At 37.6% G+C, this 26,354-nt stretch overlaps 3 protein-coding genes across 3 annotated transcripts; 1 reads left to right on the top strand and 2 right to left on the bottom strand.

The window, feature by feature from the left end:
• Positions 1 to 2,343: 2,343 nt before the first annotated feature.
• Positions 2,344 to 5,467, bottom strand: LOC134618920 (N-fatty-acyl-amino acid synthase/hydrolase PM20D1.2-like). Its single transcript, XM_063464540.1, has 11 exons — positions 4,938 to 5,467; positions 4,765 to 4,851; positions 4,537 to 4,670; positions 4,333 to 4,452; positions 4,118 to 4,193; positions 3,976 to 4,037; positions 3,804 to 3,882; positions 3,634 to 3,705; positions 3,371 to 3,536; positions 3,184 to 3,283; positions 2,344 to 2,967 (listed from the first exon to the last, which is right to left on the bottom strand). The coding sequence occupies exons 1-11, from the start codon at positions 5,067 to 5,069 to the stop codon at positions 2,838 to 2,840; spliced, it is 1,158 nt and encodes a 385-aa protein (XP_063320610.1). The 5' UTR covers positions 5,070 to 5,467; the 3' UTR covers positions 2,344 to 2,837.
• A 2,566-nt stretch (positions 5,468 to 8,033) lies between these two features.
• LOC134618106 (chitotriosidase-1-like) lies at positions 8,034 to 13,276 on the top strand. The gene is made up of 11 exons (XM_063463384.1): positions 8,034 to 8,058; positions 8,145 to 8,171; positions 8,258 to 8,462; positions 8,543 to 8,599; positions 8,695 to 8,860; positions 8,928 to 9,052; positions 9,132 to 9,255; positions 11,110 to 11,292; positions 11,416 to 11,532; positions 11,655 to 11,787; positions 13,017 to 13,276. Exons 1-11 carry the CDS (start codon positions 8,034 to 8,036, stop codon positions 13,274 to 13,276), a joined length of 1,422 nt encoding a protein of 473 aa, XP_063319454.1.
• A 2,238-nt stretch (positions 13,277 to 15,514) lies between these two features.
• Positions 15,515 to 26,006, bottom strand: LOC134618105 (N-fatty-acyl-amino acid synthase/hydrolase PM20D1.2-like). The gene is made up of 13 exons (XM_063463383.1): positions 25,765 to 26,006; positions 25,597 to 25,683; positions 18,166 to 18,401; positions 17,993 to 18,079; positions 17,765 to 17,898; positions 17,561 to 17,680; positions 17,346 to 17,421; positions 17,186 to 17,247; positions 17,014 to 17,092; positions 16,844 to 16,915; positions 16,581 to 16,746; positions 16,394 to 16,493; positions 15,515 to 16,172 (listed from the first exon to the last, which is right to left on the bottom strand). The coding sequence occupies exons 1-13, from the start codon at positions 25,982 to 25,984 to the stop codon at positions 16,043 to 16,045; spliced, it is 1,569 nt and encodes a 522-aa protein (XP_063319453.1). The 5' UTR covers positions 25,985 to 26,006; the 3' UTR covers positions 15,515 to 16,042.
• Between the last annotated feature and the right edge of the window lie 348 nt (positions 26,007 to 26,354).

Raw genomic sequence — 26,354 nt, 5'->3', positions numbered from 1 at the left:
TTTCAGAGTCTAATCCTTATGTGAACCAGTCCAGGTTTTGCAACGTATGAAATAAAATATGATTATAATTACATTACATTATTCATCTGAGGATGCTAACTGTGAAGCAAGACCCACTGTTTCTGTGTAGATAAGATTGAAAAGTTGCCATCTGAATTTCACATTTACACATTAACTGAACATGAACTCTGACCAGTTGTCATTGCCACAGTAATCTCAGTCTTGGTAGATCATTGCATGCTAAACTTAACACTGTTCGATGTATGTGTATTCACTTGCAAATATGCATCACATTTACACAACTATGGAGGACGAACAAATAACTGCAACAATAAAAGCAGCACTGCTAACTGTTCAGTCTTTTCCTTCCATCATGCAAAACTGTCCAAGAGATCACTGACCTCAGGAAGCTACAATATTAGGTTCTTCTTATATATTAATAAGAGAAGACAGATGAAGTGCCACCTGCATTTTTCAAACCTCGCATCATTGGGCAACTACTGCCTCTGTATTATTGGCCAATAGGAAGCACACCTTTTAGATCATAGCACAGAACTTCTAGGGGCATTTTATTATATTTATTTTTATTTTGTGTCAACTCGTTTTAAGCTTTTCAGATGCAAAAAAATTATTTTGACATTTGTTCTATAGCTGCTTTCAGACATAGCTCATTACCTCTCTTGTACAAGTAGTTTCTTCATCCCAGTTCAGTTTCCCAAATCAACTTTCAGAGCACTTTTGTATGGACTCTGGCAGTGATTTGAATGGAAAGGTGTTCCCTCACTTCAAGTATCTGTATTGTTTTCTGGTGTAGGATAAATCAAAACTCTGTTTAAAGCATTTACCATATTCAGGGTGGTAAAGTTATCTAATCATCTTGTAGTGTCACCTTTTATGGTGTGTTGTGCAATTAACTCTAAGACACTTTATTAGATGACTAATTGCTTTTTGCAAACCTTCTTGTGCTTTGAGGTCTTGCGTATGACTACCGTTAATGTTCCTCAAGACACTAATATTCAAACATTCCCACATCCAGGAATCACACCAGTAGACCCCACAGACCAGCTTGACACTGAAACCTCAACCATAAAGGCATAGGGAAAACCATAAGAATGAACCATAAAATTAAAATTCAAAAATGAAAAATTTTAAACTGTAACTTGTATTTGTAGATTGAACATTCAGTTTTTCCATTAATTTGAACTTGCATGAGTTTTAATTTGTATCATATTTGCGACATCTTTTATTTACTGATTTCTTTATTTAATTGAAAAAAAAAAGTAAAAATCCACTGTAAAATCTGAGTCAAAATCTGCAACCACTTATGACCTTCATTTCAAGCATCTTAAGATTTCATTTTTTGGCTGCTGTGTTAATGCATTTTAATTTTGAAGGTTCCATCTGTGAGCGGCAATGTGCAAATTTGTGGAAAACCACTTGTGTGTCATTTGCTTTAATTAATAACAGCTTTACCATATATTAAAGCCATTTTTAAAATTAGCTATTTATTATTTATTCTAAAATACAATTTTTTAAATGAACCTGCAAGCAAAAAAGAGAACCATTCTAGATATATCATTTCGTAAGTCTACATTTTAGAGACATAAATGAAGACCTTTTCACAAATGTGTTTCCATGTATGGTGTCTTCTTGTTTTCCAATCACACTGTTGTACTGACTTCTTTTTTTATTATTATTATTATTATTTTGTAATCATTTTACTATTTTTCTGTATAATTCTAACATTCTTTCTTTTTATGTATTTCTCGCATGTTTTATATTAAGATAGGTGGGGATTATGTTTTCCTTCCCCCTGTCCTTATCGATAATGGTCTTGTCCAGTATTTACTTGGGCTGTGACTTAACCAATTAACCTACTAACCAATGCCAACCTGTTATACGTCAGCTGGTTTACCTATGAAGACGTGATTGGTTAATTTGGGGGGGGGGGGTTTGCTGTTTCCTGCCCTTTATATAAGCACAAATTGTGTTAAATGTTACTATGACCCTGATGAAGGCCACAAGCCGAAACGTGTTCGTCAGTTAATAAAGTTGTTCCTCTTTACTTTTAAGTGTTGCTGAAGTTCCTGCGTTGCTAGTTCCTTGTCCTCTCCATGCACCTTGGAAGTAGGTGAACTTGTGCCAGGAATTGTTCCTGCTGAAAATCCTAGGTGACACAAGGCTTGGGTTGACAACAACACCCCATCAACCTTTTTATGGCTGAGGGGTTATTAAAAACTGTCAAATTCCTCATACTGTTGTGTTAAGAAAGCCTATCTAAAATTGTGAACAGATTCAATCACATTTACAAATCTGGAATCATTTTAATGAGTCAGCCAGTAAAACAGTATTCTTTGAACATGATGTCCAGTGTTTGATTCAAGTTAAGCATCCCTGTAGGTAGTGCTGTTATTTATACCATTCATTATGAGCACTCCAAATCAGAAAAGCAATAAAATGTATCTTTATGACTGCACTACTATCAGTGTCCCACAATAAAAAATATATAATAATTGGTTAATTGTATCATATTATACCACCATAGAGTTCAGAAAAAAATAGTACATCAGTCTGCATAGAGTACCAAAACTTAATATTGAATGCAAAATTCTAGATAGCCAATTCACAGTGATTTTACTGCAGAAAGGTCAGTGCTCTATCTACTCACATATCACTGAAAAGAGTCAGTAGTCCACATAAAAGATAAAAGTACATCCCACTTTGAAATTAGCAAAATTGTAGTTTCTGATTCTATAATGCAAAAGTTATTTAGTGCAATATCAATGCATTGTGTATGCTATTCATGTGTTTATCTTATCACCAATGTTGTCAATTGCTTAGAGTTCATGGACAGAGCTGTGGGGCTCAGGGAGCTTCCTAATGTCACAGTTCTGGATCAAATTGAAGTTAAAAACGATCATCTCCTCGTAGTTCTTAGTGGAAATCCTTTCATTGATGCCATGGTATCTGAAAAACAAAAAAAAGGATTCATGGTACCTGGAACAAGAAAGTATTTTATATATTCCCCTCTTCTATTCATGCTGCATGATCTGTTTCTAGAGTGAGAAATAATCACTGCACGTTGAATTCTTCTTACTGTATTTGTTCAATTTTAAATTGAGGTCTGCAGACATTTTTGGTCAAAATATATTGTCTCAGTATTCAAAACTGTTGAATTCTCACCTCTCAGGGTCACCTGGCTTAAACCAAGCCGGGGAAAAGCGATAAATATTTTTGGTCAGGTCGACGAAGTGTCGACTGTCTGTGTTTCCAATACAGATACCTGCACATTTAAATATGATATTAAATTATTTATAATGTCCTGAAAGATGCTTTAAAATGCTTCCATACAAATCTGTATGAACTCTACCTGGAGCAACTGTAACTGTTGGAAACAAGTCCAACACCGTTTTCTTAATAATTTGGAAGCCAAAGACCTTCTCATCAGCACCGCTGATGGGTAGAGGGTCAAATCCATCAACAAGTTCTACCTTCACTCGCTGATCACCAACTGTATCTTTGATGATCTCCAGTACCTAGAAAGGATGAACAGGTGCACATCTCATATTCAAGTCAAAGTGTACATAGTAAGGCATTCATTCTCAAAAAGGAGAATAAAATTTCAAACTCTACCTCTTGTACCGACTGCGCTGAGTGAATTCGTAGATTTACATAAGCTTCAGCAAGGGAAGGAATAACATTTATCTGTACAAGGAGGAAATATTGAATTTTTACAAAGAAAAGTAACAGGCTTAAAGTCTTACTTCTTGTGAATTACGTTCAATTTAAAATAATCACTGCACCTTTACTCCTGCATTAAAAAAGGTGACTGCTGTGGTAGTCCTTACAAATGCATTAGATATTGGTTTTCTTTCAAGTATCCTGAAACATAAAAACTGGTCTATTTCACTGGAACCAATCACAAAAAAACATGACATTTGAATTTATGTTTAAATGATATTTAGTAGTTATTACCTGCTAAGGAGCGGAGAGAAGAGCCACAAATTCGACATTATGAACTTTAGTGGGAAACTGAACTGAAGGCAAAGAATTAGTAGTTAGTAAAGAATGAGTACAGGAGTATACTACTAGTAAAGAAGTATTTAGATTACCCTACCTTGTGGGCCAGATGCTCAAAGGTGTCAACTTCAGGGCCGTAACCAAATAACCTTGGCATTGGGTTGTCCTCTAGTCTGAGGAAGCAGGATCACAGTTAAATCTTTTATACTAGCTTTTTAAACACGGTGTAGTAAAAGTGTGGTAAGCAGTGAAACATATGAACAGACAAGCTAAACAGGACTCATTATAGTTTAAAAACAATGTTCCTCTCACCTTTTGACTGCTGTGGCTAAGATCCCAATGCTAGTTTCCCTGGGAGGCATCGAGGCGTGACCAGGGGCCACAGACACACTAAGCTTTATAGCGGCCTGGCCTTTTTCACTTAACCCAATTCTGCAAATCATAAATCGTACACATACACATAAGATGTGATCAACACAAGTGCACAACACAACACATGTTCAGGCAGGTTCTTACAGAGCAGCAGGTCCTTCAAGACCAGGAATGATTCCATCAAGTATAGTCAGGCCCTCGTCCATGACAAACAACAGCTGGACACCACGTTGCTTCAGAACACGCACTATGTTCATCGCTCCATTGAGACCACTGATCTTAAAAAAGAGATTTTGAAGAGCACAGCCATTAAAATGTGATATTTCCAATCCCATTTAAGTTTGTAATGTCGTAGTGAAACTGTTAACATACTTCTTCATCATGACCAAGACCGATGTAAAATCCCCTGCGTGGAGCATAGCCCTTTAACAGCAAGTACTCCAGCGCCTGAAGTATTCCCTAGAAGAAATAAATCAGCAGTTTAGCCAAATATACCTCAGCTGTGTTTAAAAGTAAGCTCACACAAAAGTAATATGTTTTCACACCATTAGAGAGTTTTTGTCATCTATGGTTCCTCTGCCGTAGATGAAGCCATCAATCTCCTTTGCAGAAAATGGTGGTGCTTCCCAACCATCTGACTCTGAAGCAGGTACTACATCAATGTGGGCCAGCAGCATGTATGGAACCAGTTCAGGCTGTGATCCTTAGCAAGCTGTCACCTGCTAAAATTGAACTATAGAAAGGTTCATTTCACAAGTGAGATAAAACAACTGATAGAAGAGGCTATGGAAATTGCAGCACATGCTTTACAAATGCAATCACTGGTTACTTTATTAGGTGCACCTGTTTAACTAGTCATTAAAACAAATATCTAATCAGCTAATCACATGCAACCGAGTCAGTGCATTCAGGTATCTAGACATGGTCAAGATGGCCTGCTAAAGTTCAAAGTGAGCATTAAAATGGGGGAAATAAATGTGACTTTGAACCCAGAATTGTTATTGGTTTCTGATGGGCTGGTCTGACTATTTCAGAAACTTGTGATTTACTAGCATTTTCCCACACAGCCATCTCTAGTATTGACAGACAATAATTTAAACAAAAAAAGGGAAAAAACTGGCAGTTTTCCACTTGAACGAGTGAAGACCAAGCAGCAACATCTGCAATTCTTATAAGTAAGGACTTTTATTTGAAAATATTAGTTTTTCAATTGTTTTGGGGCAGTCAGCTTCTTTTCCTTATATTGCCAAAAGTCAAAAATCAACCATCCAAATCATTAAATTCAGGTCTTTCAATCAATTCCATGGCCAAAGGTTTTATGCACCTGTGGCTATGGAATCAATCAAGCACCTAGACATGCAGATTTCTTCTACAAACATTTGTGAAAGCATGAGTTGATCTCAAGACCTCAGTGAATTCCAGTGCAAGTTCAGTCGTGAAATGTCTTGCTACTAAATATTCCACAGTCATGTGAACAGCAGACGCTGAGCCTCCAAAAGTTGATTCTGTTCAACTTTTGGACCTCCAAAAGTTGATTCTGTTCATCTGGACGTAGCGTTTTCAGTGAGAGAAATGTTTCGTCACTCATCCAAGTGACTTCTTCAGTCTCAGCTGACTGCAGGTTTCCCCAATCTTATAAACAGTACATTTGCATAATGACTGAAACCAGCCCACTGAAGGAACAATCAGCTGGGAGTATGTCTGTGAAGGTTCTCAGTCATCCAGGTCATCGTAGTCAAAGGAGTTTGCAAAGAAAAGCGTCTGGACTTCTTTAAGTTGCTTGAAGACGTTTCACCTCTCATCCGAGAAGCTTCTTCAGTTCTAAGGACAAATGGCCGAGAGTCCCAGATTTAAACCCAGTGGGAGTATCCCCCCAAAGAGGGACAAAGGACCCCTGGTGATCCTCTAATCACATGAGCCAAGGTGTGAAAGCGGGTGTGGGACCTAATCAGCCAGGGTTTCGGGTGAGCTCATTGTGAAACCTGGCCCCACCTTGTCATGTGATTTCCTGAGGTCAGATGGCCCAGGATGTGAGTGGGCATTGAGGCGTCTGGGGAGGGAACTCAAAACTGGATTATAGATGGCAGACAGTTGGTGTCGTAAACCACCGCCTCTGTTCAAAGATGGTCGCTCACAGTGGACATAGATGGCCTCTTTCACTCCTCTTTCAAACCATCTGTCCTCTCTGTCCAAAATGTGAGCATTGGCATCCTCGAAAGAGTGACCTTTATCCTTAAGATGCAGATGGACTGCTGAGTCTTGTCCTGTGGAGGTGGCTCTTCTATGTTGTGCCATGCGCTTGTGAAGTGGCTGTTTGGTCTCTCCAATGTAGAGGTCTGGGCATTCCTCGCTGCACTGTACAGCATAAACCACGTTGTTAAGTCTGTGTTTTGGAGTTTTGTCTTTCGGGTGAACCAGTTTCTTTCTCAGTCCGTTGCCACTGATCAAGGCCCACTGATCAAAGACCACTGATCAATGGCCATGAATACCATTCACAAAGAGTTGGGGAATGGCTGCAGTCACAGCATTGTAAGATGGTGAAAGGTGTATCCTTAAGCTTTACAAACAAACAACTGAAATAAATTGAGCCAACAAGTAAGCGCATGCACTTTCCAGCCATCCGACCAAGCTGAAAATTAGGTTTTGTTTTGAGGAAACACCAAAATAAATTATGTGTCAGTATAATACTCGCTGCAATTCCACATCATTGGTACTCAAGCTTTTTCAATGCACAGCTCATTATAATATTTAACAATTGCTAACATTAAAAATGGCTATGGGGTTTTTTTGCAAGGTTGAATTTTAGTAAAATAAAGGTTGGTGTAATAGCGTCAGTAAACTTTTGACTGTTGTGGTGCTGCACCACTGTTACCATCATGGTGCTGCAGTAGAATGAAAACCCTTTTCTTTTGATAAATATTGTTGCTTGACCCTCTTAGGATGTCTAATAAAGCATAGGCAAATTATAGAAATTACATTTTGTGGGTCTTCTGCAATGTTCAGGTGCCGCTTTACTGTCATTTCAGTCTGTCACTGGGAAGCTGCCAGACAACATGATCAGACCATAATATATTCATTATAATATTCAAAATTTGTGCATATAATTTGATTTTACTGTAAAGAAATTAAGATGCTAAGTCTCTTTTATAGGTGTGTAACTACTAAACTGCTGCTTGGTAGGGGGATGCTAGGCAACATGATGACATCATAATATCAGGTAAGATCCTTCAGGGGCCGAAGATGCACCCGTGTGACCGTTTTGGTTCCTCAGCTCCTGCCAGTGTAGGAGTAGTTCACAGACAAGCGGACAAGCAGGGAACATGTAGTAAGACAGCTGTTTTTTGTATTTCCGCCTAATTTTAACTTTCAGGTCCAGGTAATGAGCAATCTTAGGTTTTCTGCAAATGTTGTGGAGGCTTTCAAAACAATATGTGGGTTGTTTTTTTTATGTGTGTGTGAGAGAGAGCGAGAGAGAGAGAGAGAGTTCATGAATCAGTTACTATTTGACTTATGAAGCAATACCAGAATGTCCTTAAATTTAGGACATTTGGTTTACTTTGAGTTAATGATTATCATAGATTCTGCATTTTTTTTTCTTTGCTGCACTGTTTTATTACATTACCAGTCTGACCTCAGCCATCATGCGCATCCTAATTGTGATCTCAGGTAAGAGAAATTGAAATACAAATTTTGCAAATGCAAATTTTATATTTAACTATTTGTATGTAACAAAAAAAAATGCAACTCTTAAGGTCTCTGTCTCGCCTTTGGCAGTCTGGGTGAGTTCATAAATCGTACTAACCCTTTTATATTGGACAGTCATATAATGTTTTAAAGAGATTAAAAAATGTTCTTTCATATTTAGTCTCATCCTCCAGACTTGTGTGTTACTTCACAAACTGGTCCCAATACAGACCTGGCAATGGGAGGTTTATGCCTTCAAATATTGATCCGAACCTTTGTACGCACCTAATCTATGCCTTTTCTGGTATTAATGAGGCAAATGAATTAGTGACCATAGAATGGAATGATGAGGAACTCTATAGATCCTTTAATGGACTCAAACAAAGGTCAGTACATTCTCTCTTCATATCACTTACAAAATGTTGAGAAAAATAATCTTTGCTGCTGTATCTTTATATTCCCACAGGAATCCAAATCTTAAAACCCTGCTGGCAGTTGGAGGTTGGAACTTTGGAACACAAAAGTGGGACACTGAGCATAAAACAATAATGAATCATAAATTTTCTCTTTATGCAGATCTTTTGAATTGTGCCTTTCTTCTGCAAATCGGTTTCATAGGTTCACTACTATGGTGTCAACACAAGCCAAAAGAAATACATTTATACAATCTTCTATCAAACTACTGAGAAAATTTGGTTTTGATGGACTAGACCTAGACTGGGAATACCCTGCAGCAAGAGGGAGCCCTCTGGAAGACAAGCAGAGATTCACAGTGTTATGCAAGGTGAGATTTGGAGTCACTGATGTTTGGCATGAACCACAAAGTTACCTTTCTTTACTGTGGTTTATAGGAGCTACTACAGGCCTTTGAGGCAGAGGGAACATCAACAGGACGGCCCAGGTTAATGATTTCTGCTGCTGTGTCTGCTGGTAAAGGAACCATTGATGCCGGTTATGAAGTCTCAGAGATATCAAAGTAAGCTTATTAGTAATATCACATTGTATGCCCTGCAAAACCTGTTTTGTTGAACTTGACCTCTCATGCACTTTATCAGGTATGTCGATTTTATTAATGTGATGACATATGACTTTCATGGTACCTGGGAGAGTGTCACTGGACATAACAGCCCCTTACACAAAGGATCCCAAGATATTGGGGACCACGTTTACTTAAATACTGTGAGTAGATGGGTTCATTTTTCTCCCCTGAAAAAGAGGGATTATGTAATTCGTTCCGTTTGTTAGCAGTCTAGTGTTTGCAAAAGTTTGCAAGATATAATTTCAAATTTTATGTAATGATAAATACCAACAAGCTGATCTAAGGTGATTTAATTTTCATGAAAATCAAGTCAATGTGAAAATCAGTAAAAACTTTACATACACAATTTCTTTTTATGGGTCATCTTCAGACTTCACAACAATATACTAGGTCTTGGGGGGCATGTGTACCTAGGTTGGCCAAACATTTGACCTTTATGAAATAAATTCAAGAAACCATATTGAGTTATATATCATATAAAAGGGTATGGAGAGAGCAGCACAAGACACTACACCATCACTAGCCTTTTGTCAAATCGCATGCCAAAAATTTGGGGGTTATATTTGACAGCAATTTCACCTTTGAAAAACAAATTAGCTCAGTCGTACAGCGGTCTTTTTTCAAACTGAGGCTTTTATCTAAGGTGAGATCATTTTTATCTTTTAAAAACTTTGAACGGGCGATTCATGCTTTTATTATATCCCAGCTGGACTATTGTAACTCCTTATATGCTGGAGTTAGCCAGACCTGCCTGGCAAGGCTGCAGTTGGTCCAGAATGCTGCAGCTCGTCTTCTGACACGTACTAAGAGATGTGAACACATTTCCCCGGTGCTTGCCTCTCTTCATTGTCTCCCTGTCCGCTTCAGAATTAACTTTAAAATTTTATTGTTGACTTACAAAGCCCTGAATGGACAGGCTCCCGGGTATTTGTCTGACCTCTTGCAGACTTATACCCCCTTTAGATCAAGTGATCTTTTGCTTTTAGCTGTACCAAGGTCGAGGTTGGTTCATAGAGGCGATCGAGCATTTGCAGTCGTAGCGCCTAAGCTGTGGAATAACTTACCCCTATACATCAGACAGGCTCCCACTGTCAATCTTTTTAAATCTTATCTTAAAACACATTTTTATTTACTGGTTTTTAATACAGCATGAGAGTTATTTCTTTGTTAATTCATATTTGGTGTTTGCTATCAATACTCTAAGTTATTTTATTAGGTATGTTGTATTCTTGTACAGTTATTTTATTATGTATGTTGTATTCTTGTACAGCACCTTGGTCAACGCTCCTGTTGTAATTAAATGTGCTATATAAATAATTAAACTATTATCACTATGACACTATATTATTTCTCAAAATTACACAATGACTGAAAATATGTTAAATATGTTCAAATCTCAAGTTTTAAAGCATGTAAAAGACAAAGATTTCAGCTAATTCTGCTCCAATCATATGAATAAAGATGAAAAATACACCCTTTTAGTATGTATTAGGAAGCTTTTCATTTCGATTAGATCATCTCCAAATTTTGAAACAATATATTAGTCAAAGGGGACATAAGCGCTTTCTTTTTTTGAGCTCTTTAAAACATTTTTTGATACAACATTATATGACTTCACAATGACACAACAATATTAATATAGTGCAGAAATGACTATGAAAACAATGCAGATATCATTATTGGGGATAACAATACCAGTTACCAGTGCAACATAAAACATCAAACCTTTAGTATAGCCTTTGCCCTTCAGGGACAGTTGCGCTCTCTGAGTGCTCTTGTTTTAGACTGCATTTGCTCCCAGCCACGCTCCGCTTTCCCACACAGTTCTCAACCAACTGACGATGGATTGACATTGATTGTCACCATTTTTACACCCTTCTCTAATTCTGACACTTGAGAATTTAAATCACAAATTATTTATAAAGTCAGTGAGTCACTGAACCTGATAATACTAGTATTAATGACAATATAACTTACATATATTTACATTTTAGGATTTTGCTATGAGGTACTGGGCAGAAAAGGGAACACCTGTACAAAAGTTAAATATGGGCTTTGCTACATACGGACGCACGTTTCGTCTTTCTACTCGATCCAGTCAAGTTGGAGCACCTGCCAGCAGCCCTGCTGCTGCTGGCACATTTACAAGGGAGCCCGGCATTTGGTCTTATTATGAGGTAAACAGAAATCCCCACTCTCATATTAATATGTTCATTTTAAGTCAGTTCCTATGTCTTAGTAGCAGATCAATGTTAATATGTCAAGTTACCACACAGAATACGTTTTTTATCTGTTTTCAGATTTGCACCTTTCTTCAAGGGGCCAGTGTCCACTTGATTGAGGACCAGAAAGTCCCATATGCCACCAAACAAAATGAGTGGGTTGGATATGACAATAAAGAAAGTTTTATGACTAAGGTAGACATGTGCATCTGGATGTTGCTCAGTTTTTCTTTGCCAGATAGCATTAGTACTAAAATAACATATCACATTAAAATGTGTATACTGTTATTAAATTGTTCCTATTGTTACTGCTTCAGGTCCGTTACCTAAAAAACAACACTTTTGGAGGAGCCTTTGTCTGGGCTCTGGATCTAGACGACTTTAATGGACAGTTCTGTGGACAGGGACGATACCCCCTCATCAGTTCTCTTCGCTCTCTTTTGTTTCCAGGTAATAAAATTCATACATTAGCATTTTATGTTCGTTTTGAGCTAGCCAGTTACTTATTAGTATGCATATTTTCCAATTAGTCAATATAAAGGCTGTTAATGCCTTATTTGGGATAACTGTATTCTGTCATAGCTTCCTGATGACTGTTAAATGAAATACGTAAGAAGGCTGCAGCACATCAGTGACAATCCTAACATTATTTGCTCTTTAACAATAAAAGACTGGTCATACTGTCATAAAAGCACTTGAGGATGATCTATTCTTTTTTTAAATAAAACACAAAACAAGTGTTCAATGTATCCAAAGGAATACTGGTTAAGTCTTTGAACTCAGGATGTGAATTCTCACTCACAGCAAACGCTCTAAAGCTACTATTACACTGACATTTATTAACCCAGACAGGATCTATATAATATGAAACAGAGAGACACTGTTGAATATCTTTCTGGCCTTTTACAAACCGAAAGTTGGTCAGCTGAAAGAAAGAGAAAGTTTAAGGAGGAGATCTGTTCTGAGCATTTAGAAAATAAAAATAAAGATAAGGAAAAAACATGTAAAAAATATTTTAATACCATTTTAAAATGTCTTAAGTTGTCCATTAAAAAATATTCAAATAAAATGTGTGTATAACTCCAAATTTGATTAAGGTTTATTGGAACACCTGAGAAAAGGACATATTAATTGCTACAGGGAAGTGTAAAGAGGAAAAACTTGTACGGAGCCTGTGTGTGCCAAGTGTCAAATTTCTAGTGACTTACACCTCACTTTAGAACAAGGAGCAAATGGAAACACATTCTAAGAGACCATCATTTAATAGGAGGTTATCTGAACATTATTAACATTTGCAGTTCATAAGAAACAACTGCAGTTAGTAAGGGCTATCAAAGAGTATTGACTATAGGCCTCTACATCCATGTACAACACCTTTAATTACAAATTTTTTAGGTTTTGTGAAGAATTTTATTGTTAGCATTATTAACAACTTTGACTAATAAAGAGCTTGTATGCTACTAACATGCACACTACCAAACGTGTAATTATTAACTGATTATTAATTTGCGCACCCTAATTTAGCATTATTTTTATGTTGTATAATTTTTTATATTATATTAACTAAACGTGAAATCCTTTTATTGCATTTAATTTAACTTACTGATAAGTAATAATAATAATTTATGATTCTTATGATTATTATTATTATCATAACTTTATAGCTATTGTTTCTACAGATCTTCCTCCACTTCCAACTGCTCACACCAACCTGAATCAGGAGACATCAACAAATAAGGATCACATTTTGCCTCATCCCAGACCATCAATCACTACTACAACCACTGACAACTTCTGTGCTACAAAAATTGGTGGGCTATATGCCAAACCTGACGCTCCAGGTTCTTTTTACAACTGTGCCAATGGCATCACATGGATCCAAAACTGCCCAGCTAATTTAGTCTTTCGTGACAGTTGTAAGTGCTGTGACTGGCCCTAGAGACTCTGGACTATTTGTTCTGAGTTTTGGGTTTCAGCTTGTTTTTATTACCATATGGCTAATAACTATAATGTTATGTCACATTTGGACAGTTTTGGTCATTTTGAACACAAGTGCATGTCCTTCATCTGAATTTTATTGTTTTGAGGTTTGGCTTTCAGAGTCTAATCCTTATGTGAACCAGTCCAGGTTTTGCAACGTATGAAATAAAATATGATTATAATTACATTACATTATTCATCTGAGGATGCTAACTGTGAAGCAAGACCCACTGTTTCTGTGTAGATAAGATTGAAAAGTTGCCATCTGAATTTCACATTTACACATTAACTGAACATGAACTCTGACCAGTTGTCATTGCCACAGTAATCTCAGTCTTGGTAGACCATTGCATGCTAAACTTAACACTGTTTGATGTATGTGTATTCACTTGCAAATATGCATCACATTTACACAACTATGGAGGACGAACAAATAACTGCAACAATAAAAGCAGCACTGCTAACTGTTCAGTCTTTTCCTTCCATCATGCAAAACTGTCCAAATCACTGACCTCAGAAGGCTACAATATTAGGTTCTTCTTATATATTAATGAGAGAAGACAGATGAAGTGCCACCTGCAATTTTCAAACCTCGCATCATTGGGCAACTACTGCCTCTGTATTATTGGCCAATAGGAAGCACACCTTTTAGATCATAGCACAGAACTTCTAGGGGCATTTTATTGTATTTATTTTTATTTTGTGTCAACTCATTTTAAGCTTTTCAGATGCAAAAAAATTATTTTGACATTTGTTCTATAGCTGCTTTCAGACATAGCTCATTACCTCACCTGTACAAGTAGTTTCTTCATCCCAGTTCAGTTTCCCAAATCAACTTTCAGAGCACTTTTGTATGGACTCTGGCAGTGATTTGAATGGAAAGGTGTTCCCTCACTTCAAGTATCTGTATTGTTTTCTGGTGTAGGATAAATCAAAACTCTGTTTAAAGCATTTACCATATTCAGGGTGGTAAAGTTGTAAAGATATGTTATCTAATCATCTTGTAGTGTCACCTTTTATGGTGTGTTGTGCAATTAACTCTAAGACACTTTATTAGATGACTAATTGCTTTTTGCAAACCTTCTTGTGCGTTGAGGTCTTGCGTATGACTACCGTTAATGTTCCTCAAGACACTAATATTCAAACATTCCCACATCCAGGAATCACACCAGTAGACCCCACAGACCAGCTTGACATTGAAACCTCAACCATAAAGGCATAGGGAAAACCATAAGAATGAACCATAAAATTAAAATTAAAAAATGAAAAATTTTAAACTGTAACTTGTATTTGTAGATTGAACATTCAGTTTTTTCCATTAATTTGAACTTGCATGAGTTTTAATTTGTATCATATTTGCGACATCTTTTATTTACTGATTTATTTAATTGAAAAAAAAAAGTAAAAATCCACTGTAAAATCTGAGTCAAAATCTGCAATCACTTATGACCTTCATTTCAAGCATCTTAAGATTTCATTTTTTGGCTACTGTGTTAATGCATTTTAATTTTGAAGGTCATTACGTTCCATCTGTGAACTTTTTCACAAATGTGTTTCCATGTATGGTGTCTATTTGTTTTACAATCACACTGTTGTACTGACTTCTTTTTTTTCTTTTTTTTAAATTTTGTAATCATTTTACTATTTTTCTGTATAATTCTAACATTCTTTCTTTTTATGTATTTCTCACATGTTTTATATTAAGATAGGTGGGGATTATGTTTTCCTTCCCCCTGTCCTTATCGATAATGGTCTTGTCCAGTATTTACTTGGGCTGTGACTTAACCAATTAACCTACTAACCAATTCCAACCTGTTATACGTCAGCTGGTTTACCTATGAAGATGGTTAATTTGATTTTTTTTCTGTTTCCTGCCCTTTATTTAAGCACAAATTGTGTTATGTGTTGCTATGACCCTGATAAAGTCCACAAACCGAAACGCGTTGGTCAGTTAATAAAGTTGTTCCACTTTACTTTTAAGTGTTGCTGGAGTTCCTACATTGTTAGTTCCTTGTCCTCTCCATGCACCTTGGAAGTAGGTGAAGTTGCTGCTGAAAATCCTAGGTGACACAAGGCTTGGGTTGACGACAACACCCCATCAGCCTTTTAATAGCTGAGAGGTTATTAAAAACTGTCAAATTCCTCATACTGTTGTGTTAAGAAAGCCTATCTAAAATTGTGAACAGATTCAATCACATTTACAAATCTGGAATCATTTTAATGAGTCAGCCAGTAAAACAGTATTCTTTGAACATGTAGTCCAGTGTTTGATTCAAGTTAAGCATCCCTGTAGGTAGTGCTGTTATTTATACCATTCATTATGAGCACTCCAAATCAGAAAACCATGTATCTTTATGACTGCACTACTATCAGTGTCCCACAAAAAAACATATATAATAATTGGTTAATTGAATCATATTATACCACCATAGAGTTCAGAAAAAAAATAGTACATCAGTCTGCATAGAGTACCAAAACTTAATCTTGAATGCAAAATTCTAGATAGCCAATTCACAGTGATTTTACTGCAGAAAGGTCAGTGCTCTATCTACTCACATATCACTGAAAAGAGTCAGTAGTCCACATAAAAGATAAAAGTACATCCCACTTTGAAATTAGCAAAATTGTAGTTTCTGATTCTATAATGCAAAAGTTATTTAGTGCAATATCAATGCATTGTGTATGCTATTCATGTGTTTATCTTATCACCAATGTTGTCAATTGCTTAGAGTTCATGGACAGAGCTGTGGGGCTCAGGGAGCTTCCTAACATCACAGTTCTGGATCAAATTGAAGTAAAAAACAATCATCTCCTCGTAGTTCTTAGTGGAAATCCTTTCATTGATGCCATGGTATCTGAGAAACAACGAAAAAAAAGGATTCATGGTACCTGGAACAAGAAAGTATTTTATATATTTCCCTCTTCTATTCATGCTGCATGATCTGTTTCTAAAGTTGAGAAATAATCACTGCACGTGGAATTCTTCTTACTGTATTTGTTCAATTTTAAATTGAGGTCTGCAGACATTTTTGGTCAAAATATATTGTCTCAGTATTCAAAACTGCTGAATTCTCACCTCTCAGGGTCACCTGGCTTAAACCAAGCCGGGGAAAAGCGATAAATATTTTTGGTCAGGTCGACGAAGTGTCGACTGTCTGTGTTTCCAATACAGATACCTGCACATTTAAATATGATATTAAATTATTTATAATGTCCTGAAAGATGCTTTAAAATGCTTCCATACAAATCTGTATGAACTCTACCTGGAGCAACTGTAACTGTTGGAAACAAGTCCAACACCGTTTTCTTAATAATTTGGAAGCCAAAGACCTTCTCATCAGCACCGCTGATGGGTAGAGGGTCAAATCCATCAACAAGTTCTACCTTCACTCGCTGATCACCAACTGTATCTTTGATGATCTCCAGTACCTAGAAAGGATGAACAGGTGCACATCTCATATTCAAGTCAAAGTGTACATAGTAAGGCATTCATTCTCAAAAAGGAGAATAAAATTTCAAACTCTACCTCTTGTACCGACTGCGCTGAGTGAATTCGTAGATTTACATAAGCTTCAGCAAGGGAAGGAATAACATTTATCTGTACAAGGAGGAAATATTGAATTTTTACAAAGAAAAGTAACAGGCTTAAAATCTTACTTCTTGTGAATTACATTCAATTTAAAATAATCACTGCACCTTTACTCCTGCATTAAAAAAGGTGACTGCTGTGGTAGTCCTTACAAATGCATTAGATATTGGTTTTCTTTCAAGTATCCTGAAACATAAAAACTGGTCTATTTCACTGGAACCAATCACAAGAAAACATGACATTTGAATTTATGTTTAAATGATATTTAGTAGTTATTACCTGCTAAGGAGCGGAGAGAAGAGCCACAAATTCGACATTATGAACTTTAGTGGGAAACTGAACTGAAGGCAAAGAATTAGTAGTAAGTAAGAAATTATAAGTTAGTAAAGAATAAGTACATGAGTATACTACTAGTAAAGAAGTACTTAGATTACCCTACCTTGTGGGCCAGATGCTCAAAAGTGTCACCTTCAGGGCCGTAACCAAATAACCTTGGCATTGGGTTGTCCTCTAGTCTGAGGAAACAGGATAACAGTTAAATCTTTTATACTAGCTTTTTAAACACGGGGTAGTAAAAGTGTGGTAAGCAGTGAAACATATGAACAGAGAAGCTAAACAGGACTCATTATAGTTTAAAAACAATGTTCCTCTCACCTTTTGACTGCTGTGGCTAAGATCCCAATGCTAGTTTCCCTGGGAGGCATCGAGGCGTGACCAGGGGCCACAGACACACTAAGCTTTATAGCGGCCTGGCCTTTTTCACTTAACCCAATTCTGCAAATCATAAATCGTACACATACACATAAGATGTGATCAACACAAGTGCACAACACAACACATGTTCAGGCAGGTTCTTACAGAGCAACAGGTCCTTCAATAGCAGGAATGATTCCATCAAGTATAGTCAGGCCCTCGTCCATGACAAACAACAGCTGGACACCACGTTGCTTCAGAACACGCACTATGTTCATCGCTCCATTGAGACCACTGATCTTAAAAAAGAGATTTTGAAGAGCACAGCCATTAAAATGTGATATTTCCAATCCCATTTAAGTTTGTAATGTCGTAGTGAAACTGTTAACATACTTCTTCATCATGACCAAGACCGATGTAAAATCCCCTGCGTGGAGCATAGCCCTTTAGCAGCAAGTACTCCAGTGCCTGAAGTATTCCCTAGAAGAAATAAATCAGCAGTTTAGCCAAATATACCTCAAGTCTGTTTAAAAGTAAGCTCACACAAAAGTAATATGTTTTCACACCATTAGATTGTTTTTGTCATCTATAGTTCCTCTGCCGTAGATGAAGCCATCAATCTCCTTTGCAGAAAATGGCGGCGCTTCCCAACCATCTGACTCTGAAGCAGGTACTACATCAATGTGGGCCAGCAGCATGTATGGAACCAGTTCAGGCTGTGATCCTTTCACCCAAAACAAGTGGCTGTAGTTTGCCACCAATTCATGATGAACCAAGCTAGAAGAGAAAACTCTAGGGAAGGCTGACAAAAACAAAACAAAAAACAAGCTGAAAGAGCAATTCTTATCTTAAATTCATCCTAGCTTTCATGACTTATTTATGATAACTTTTTCATGATTATGACTTATTGATTTGTTGTTTAAAGTAAAAATTCAACTACAAAAAGCAGCTACTGGTTCCAGCTTCAAGCAAGTGGTGATCTATGGTAAATAAAATCACTATCGCACATTTTAGAAACTGTCGCAAGCTGTCACCTGCTAAAATTGAACTATAGAAAGTTTCATTTCACAAGTGAGATAAAGCAACTGATAGAAGAGGCTATGAAAATTGCAGCAAATGCTTTACAAATGCAATCACTGGTTACTTTACTAGGTGCACCTGTTTAACTAGTCATTAAAACAAATATCTAATCAGCTAATCACATGCAACCGAGTCAGTGCATTCAGGTATCTAGACATGGTCAAGATGGCCTGCTAAAGTTCAAAGTGAGCATTAAAATGGGGGAAATAAATTTGACTTTGAACCCAGAATTGTTATTGGTTTCCGATGGGCTGGTCTGACTATTTCAGAAACTTGTGATTTACTAGCATTTTCCCACACAGCCATCTCTAGTATTGACAGACAATAATTTAAACAAAAAAAAAAGAAAAAAATGGCAGTTTTCCACTTGAACAAGTGAAGACCAAGCAGCAACATCTGCAATTCTTATAAGTAAGGACTTTTATTTGAAAATATTAGTTTTTCAATTGTTTTGGGGCAGAGTCAGCTTCTTTTCCTTATATTGCCAAAAGTCAAAAATCAACCATCCAAATCATTAAATTCAGGTCTTCCAATCAATTCCATGGCCAAAGGTTTTATGCACCTGTGGCTATGGAATCAATCAAGCACCTAGACATGCAGATTTCTTCTACAAATATTTGTGAAAGAATGAGTTGATCTCAAGACCTCAGTGAATTCCAGTGCAAGTTCAGTCATGAAATGTCTTGCTACTAAATATTCCACAGTCATGTGAACAGCAGACGCTGAGCCTCCAAAAGTTGATTCTGTTCATCTGGACGTAGCGTTTTCAGTGGGAGAAACGTTTCGTCACTCATCCAAGTGACTTCTTCAGTTTCAGCTGACTGCAGGTTTCCCCAATCTTATAAACAGTACATTGCATAATGACTGAAACCAGCCCACTGCAGGAACAATGGGCTGGGAGGTCAGTTCCTTAATCATAATTATGCAAATTCTCATGACCATTGATCAACAACCACTGACCAAAACCCACTGATCAAAGACCACTGATCAATGGCCATGAGTACCATTCACAGAGAGTTGGGGAATGGCTGCAATCACAGCATTGTAAGATGGTGAAAGGTGTACCCTTAAGCCCCCTCCTCGATTCAGAGATGGTCTTTCCCTTTTCACATAAATGGCCTCCTTGACTCCGTGCTCAAACCAGAGTTCCTCCCTGTCTAGGATGTGTCCGCTGGCCAGTAGGTGTAAATAGACTGCAGAGTCCTGGCCTGACGAGGTAGCTCTTCTGTGTTGTGCCATCCGCTTCACCAGAGGTTGTTTGGTTTCCCTGATGTATAAATCCTGGCAATCCTCCTAGCACTTAACAGCGTACACTATGTTGCTCTGTTTGTGTCACGGGACCTGATCCTTGGCGTGGACCAATTTTTGGCACAGCGTGTTTTGGGGTTTAAAAGCCACAGAGACCCGGTGTTTAGAAAAAATGTGTCTCAACTGCTCTGATACTCCTGACACATATGGGATCACTACAGGTTTTTGCTTAGGCAGCGCTTGTCCTTCTCTCCTGGATCAGCTGGTGCTTTCTTTAGGCGCCTTCCCAGCTTTGACAAAAGTCAAGCTGGGATAACCACATTTACTCAGAGCCTTCTTGATGTGATGTTGTTCTGCTTCCCTGGCTGCTGAATCTGTGGGGATGGTGTCCGCTCTGTGTTGTAGCGTCCTGATAACACCCAGTTTGTGCTCCAGTGGATGATGAGAGTCAAACATTAAATACTGATCCATATGTGTAGGTTTCCGGTACACATCAGCTTTTAGATATTCCCCATTACTGATGGAAATCTCACAGTCTAAGAAGACTAACCTGCCACTTTTCATATCCTCCCTGGTGAATTTGATGTGTCGGAATCTGGCTTTGGCAGTTGCCAGGAGAATGGTACTTGTCTGACTGACACAAACCAAGAGTAAAGTTTGGTGGAGGGGGTATTATGGTTTGGAGCATTTTCAGGAGTTGGGCTCGGTCCCTTAGTTTAAGTGAAAGGAACACTTGAGCTCCCAACAGGGAGATGGCCCTTTCCTGTTTCAACATGACTGCACACCAATGCGCAAAGCAAGACCCATAAAGTCATGGATGAGCAAGTCCAAGATGGAAGACCTTGACTGGCGTGCACAGTGTCCTGACATCAACCAAATAGAACACCTTTGGGCAGGCCTGGACTGGGAAGAAAAATCAATAAAGTATCAGCCCTATACTTTATTATACACGTCCTGCCGATTGTGAGATACCATTCTGAGATAATCAGCTGGCCAAAGGAGGAAATAGAAGCTACTGACATCAAGACAAGGAAGTTCTTTGTCATTGAGGGTTTCACCCAAAGTTCAGCAACCTGAGGCTAAGCTAAGTGGAAGGAAGGATGCCGCGGACAAATGAGTGTCAGAACAACTATCCAGGATGAAACAACAACAATCCATGAGTACATCAGGAAGAGGTCCACTCTTGCTGCACTTTTCTTGGCTTGTTCTAGCAACAGCCGCCTCTTGTGACTGCAAGGACTTTAGATTAGCTGCTGCTATGGTAAATGGCCTGCATTTGTATAGTGCTTTACTTAGTCCCTAAGGACTAAGTAAAACGTACTGTAAAGCTCTATCAGTGCCCTGGGGCGCACTGACAGAGGCAAGGCTGCCGGACACTGGCCCCACCGGGCCCTCTGACCACCACCAGTAGGCAAACATGGGGTTAGTATCTTGCCCAAGGATATCTGGCATGCAGCCTGGGATTGAACCACCGACCTTCTGATTAGTAGTGGTTGGACTAAGATATTTGTTTGGGTAATTTAGTGCCAGTAATAAGAATGAACCAATTGGCTGTCAGTGCAGCAGCCCTTCAAGATGGCCTGTAGCCTGCCTTATATCGACAAAGCGAAGGGTCTCACTGCAGCCACTGTGGAGCTCTACAGTAACTGGAAACACATGACCTCAACAGTAACCTGAAACCCGTGACTTCCACAGTAGGTAGAAACACGTCCAACATATTGCAATACGGGACACAACACAAAAACAAAGGACGTTTCTCAATTCTAAAGTACGTGAGTCCGGACTTCTTAGGCACACACGGGAGTCCGAACTTCCCAAAAATGCAAGAACGCAGCACGATCATTTTACAATAGACCCTGTGCACGAGAAAATGCTGTTTTAAGACCAGATGTAGGGTTGCACATTTCCGGTAGTTTTATTTTGCAGTCAATTGCTACTGCGAAGGTGGACTCAAAAATCATGTCCAAAATACGAAAACGGAAAGATTACGTTAAGTTACAAAGAGCAGAGGGTGGTAACACTCACCACTGCTGTGTCATAAAAAAATATCAAATGATCAATTTTGATGTTTGAAGAGCGTAGATCGATTGTTTACATCACTCAACACAAGCAGAACTGCATTATTGCATGCAGATGACACATTGTCCACATTCAGAAGCACATCTCTCTATAGTGACAGTTCTTATGATTTAAACAGGCAAATGTCCAGCATTCAAACTACAGGTGAACAATAGTCAAAGCCAGATGTTTCCCCGTTATGTCGATATCAGTACACACCTACAGAGCATGTCAACAAACCGTGAAAAAAAGCCACAGGATATAAAAAAATACATGAATGATTGCAGGTAATGGTCTGTATATATTAGTATTTACGAAGGGTATGTTGTGACTTATTACTTACAATTACAGTGGTCCCTCGCTATAACGCGGTTCACCTTTTGCAGCCTCGCTGTTTCGCGGATTCTTTTAGTGCAATTTTGCATGCTTTTTTTTTTTTAAAGCACATTGTGTTCTGCGTCCCGATCGGCTGTAGATCATTGTCGATCTCCTCCGTGCCGTGCTCTCCTGTACAGTACAGAATCGCTACATCGATCACTAGCAGTGTGACTCTGAAGTGCTGTACTGCATGTTTGTAAGTTTTCTCCCCAACAAACACAACAATGCCGACGAAACGTTTTGCACCGTCAAAGGCACCTGCAGTAGCGTCCAAAAGGCAGAGGAAGATGCTAACCATCACACAAAAAGTTGGACTTCTGGACATGCTAAAGGAAGGTAGAAGTTACCGTATTTTTTTTTTTTTTTTACCATACGGCCCACCGGATTATAAGGTGCATTAAGCTTAAATTAAGCAATTAAGCTTAAAGTTAAATTCATTAGTTCTAAAATCTGTCATTATTATTTATAGAAAAACAAATATACTGTATGTTTATTTCTCAAATAAATGTTTGGGACTGAAAACAGGTTTTGATCTTTGGTTTCATTCTATAATGGACTTTTTTTTTTTTTTTTACAAAGATTTGAACTTTGAGAGTTTAAACAAGAGAGAAAAGTGTGAAACTGTTCATGCCTTTCTGAGAAAAGTGTATAAAGTGTGTAGTGATGGGTTTTACAGCCTTACAACATTTAAAAGAATTGCAAAAAATAAAGCTGGCTACTTCGCAGATTTCACCTATCGCTGGTTATTTTTAGAACAACACCCGCGATAAACGAGGGAACTCTATATACAAATACTGAGAAATTTCAATCCCTTCTCTCTTATGCTCTGAGGCGCGAGGGAAAAATATCGACAAGTCGATGAACATCATCTACAGATATATTCAGTAAATGCCCAAGACACCTTGAGAAATGTAAATCGCCGCTTGATTCGTCCATTTGGTTGACTTTTTTTGGAAAACCCGACCGTAAACAAGATGCGAATATCACACCGGAAACGAAGCGCCCTACAGGAGTTTCCCCACCGGAAGTAGCATATGCTAAGGTGCACATAGACTATTGGAACAGCAGCGTACTTGATGACATCACCGTTCTGGAGTTTTTACTGCCATCCCCTCTTAATTTAACTGTGATTAATATTTACAATGGAAATTACACATTATGTTTTTGATCTTCTCTCTTTTTTTGTTTTTTAAAGATAATTTTTAAAAAGTATCTTAAGCACTCTGGCAAAATCCGCTTTTATGTATGATCTGTTCCATAATGTCTAAAAAGCTTCATACAGTTAAGCACAATTACTACATGTATGAAAACACAAGCTTAATCTCTCTATTAATAAAAATAGTATACATGTATGCCTGAATAATAGGAAAGAGGTGAGATGTTAGAACACTTTTATATTTATTTTAATAGACACTGACCCTTACAATAGACAGCTGGGGTTTGGAAGAGAATTGAACAAATATTTAAAATATAATCGGATCATTTTTGGAGCAGGCTTCAGGATCTCCACGCATTAACATGCTGTTTTTGCTCCCGGTGAAAACGTTTCCTCTTTAATTTAAATATTTTTAATGTTATATTTAATTCAGAGTCAGCTGTTTAAAAAAGAACAGAACATTTTACATCATAAATAAAACAGTCCAGTTATAAAACTTAACTTTAATCTCAGCCACCTGATTTGCTCAGGAACAAATGAGTGAGCCTTGATCTCCCAGGTCAGCTATCAAGCTAATGGGTAACAGACGTCTCCGAAAACGTCGGCTCACTTTGGCAAATGTGTGATGTCTTGATAAATCGAGCAGATATTTGAAGTTTACACAGCTACATTCTCACCTGAAAATATCTTAAAAGTTTCTCTCCAAAAAGTTGATTCTGTTCATCTGGATGTAGCATCTTAAAAGTTTATTTTGTGACCCAGAAAGAGTAATATTTCAAACTTTTTATATGTACTGTGTACACACAAGCACACATATTGAGACACGGCTCGTGCAACGTAACTGTGTTCAAATTTGAAGTCACGTGTTTCTGGTTACTGTGGAGCTCCACAATTTTTTTGTTTGTTTGTTTTCTATTAATTAAACAAATGTAACAAATACAACAAATATGGCAACATTTTAGAGACTTTTTCCAATTTGAGAACAGCCTGTATTTCAAAATATAAAAGACAGATAATGAAAATAACATAAACATAAGTAACTAAAGAAATAAATAAATAAAATTAATAAAAACTAAATAGAAAATTAAAAGACATAAAATAAAATTATAACCTAGGGGTTTTCTAAAAGCTTTAGTTCATTAACCAAATGATGCAGATCCACAGCTTGTTTTTTTGTCCATAAACTTCACAGTTGAGAAGAAGAGGCAGAGTTCTTTATGAAAAGTGAAAAAGGATGGCTTAGTTTTCAGTAATCAACATTTATGAATGAACCCATAATAATTATTACATTTAAGACATTTTCAAGTTTCTCTTCTTTTCTTAAAGATTCAAAAATAATATCATTTTTAGAAAATTCAAGTAAGTTTGGAATCTTTGGGAAAAGCCAGTAGTACACATCGTCCCACGGGGCTTTACAGTATATACATTCGTAAAATAAAAGTTCTGTTGAATCAATATTCCCATTACAGAAAGAAGAGTTATTATCAATAGCAAAACGATGTCTGAGAAATTCTTTGGAAGGGAAAGGCCCGAGAGTATTTTATAATGGACGTCCTTAGCTTTTGGAGGAATGGAAAATTTTTGGTAATTTGCTCTGATTTCTTTCTTTTGATCGCAGGAGAACGGTTGTGAAATGGAATTTGGATTTGATCTATATGGGGGGAAAGCATTAGTGAATAATTCCTTAATTTTAGAGTTTTTTTAGACTGTTAGCTCCACAGTGGCTGCAGCCAGGTGCTCTTGGTCGACAAAGGGTCATGTGACTTGATGTTTTGAACCACGTGCATCTCGGTGTAACGTTTCGACATTCCTTGGCTCAGCAAGACGTCGAAAGGTCAATTCTGAATAAGGTGTACGGAACAAAGTACATCTGCACAGCAAACACTAACTGCGTCTTTATCCATTTATCAGCGCTACACAAGTTTGACATACAAAAACTACATTAACGTTTAGAGTTTGCTACAACTGACCGATCAAATCATGCGTGCAAGCGTCCACAGCCATCAGCTATTTCCACGTTGAGCACATTATATTATAAAAGAAAGACACTTTAAGCACGTTTTACTGGCAGGTTTACCTTTTCGGAGGAATCTGTCAAATTCAAGCAGCGCAGTGGTGTTGATTTTTGTTTTTGAGAATGACACGGTGGGGATGCGGATTGCCTCTGGACAAATGGAGACAAATTGTTACCAAACAGAAGTCTCTCTACCTCCATGTGCATCCACTACAACACGACTCCGAATACCTTTAAAATTTGCTAGGAGCTCCTCTCTCTGATGGTGGTCAATGACGAGCGATTTGTTATTCGTCTTTTCCCAGTGTGCGAGTTGAAGTCCGGCGTTAACGTCCAGTGAGAAAGTCCTGATAGCCGCTATTGTAAATAACAATAGGACTGTAATAAGCAAACTGCTAATAATTATCTTTAAAAACTTAAATATTCTTAACTTTGAACCCGACTCAGTCATTGTAACGGTTGTTGTGTTTACAGCGGAACTCGTCGACTGTGACTGTAGGCTGAATTTGCATTAGAGCCACCTGCTGGCAGACACAGACAGTCACGCCTACATTATGTAGAGAGCAGTTTTAAGAGCTTATTTCAGTTTTAGTTAAATCACCATCACCATTCGGGTGGAGAAAGAATATACAAAGCTTGCATTCAATCTCCCTCACGACGTGCAGCAAAGGCTTGTTTTGCAGTATAAAAAGGAGCTTAGATTTTTAGTAGTTGAAATACATTTCAAACATTTAAAAAAAATGCATGTGAGTACAGTTACAAATTCTTTGAAAAGGCAATATTACAATTAGGTTTAAGAAAATGGACAATTTTAAAATTAG

The sequence above is a fragment of the Pelmatolapia mariae genome, linkage group LG20 (genome assembly GCF_036321145.2).
Source record: "Pelmatolapia mariae isolate MD_Pm_ZW linkage group LG20, Pm_UMD_F_2, whole genome shotgun sequence".
NCBI lineage: Eukaryota > Metazoa > Chordata > Actinopteri > Cichliformes > Cichlidae > Pelmatolapia > Pelmatolapia mariae.
The sequence above is the reverse complement of the archived record's forward strand: the minus strand, read 5'-3'. Positions and strand labels throughout refer to the sequence as shown.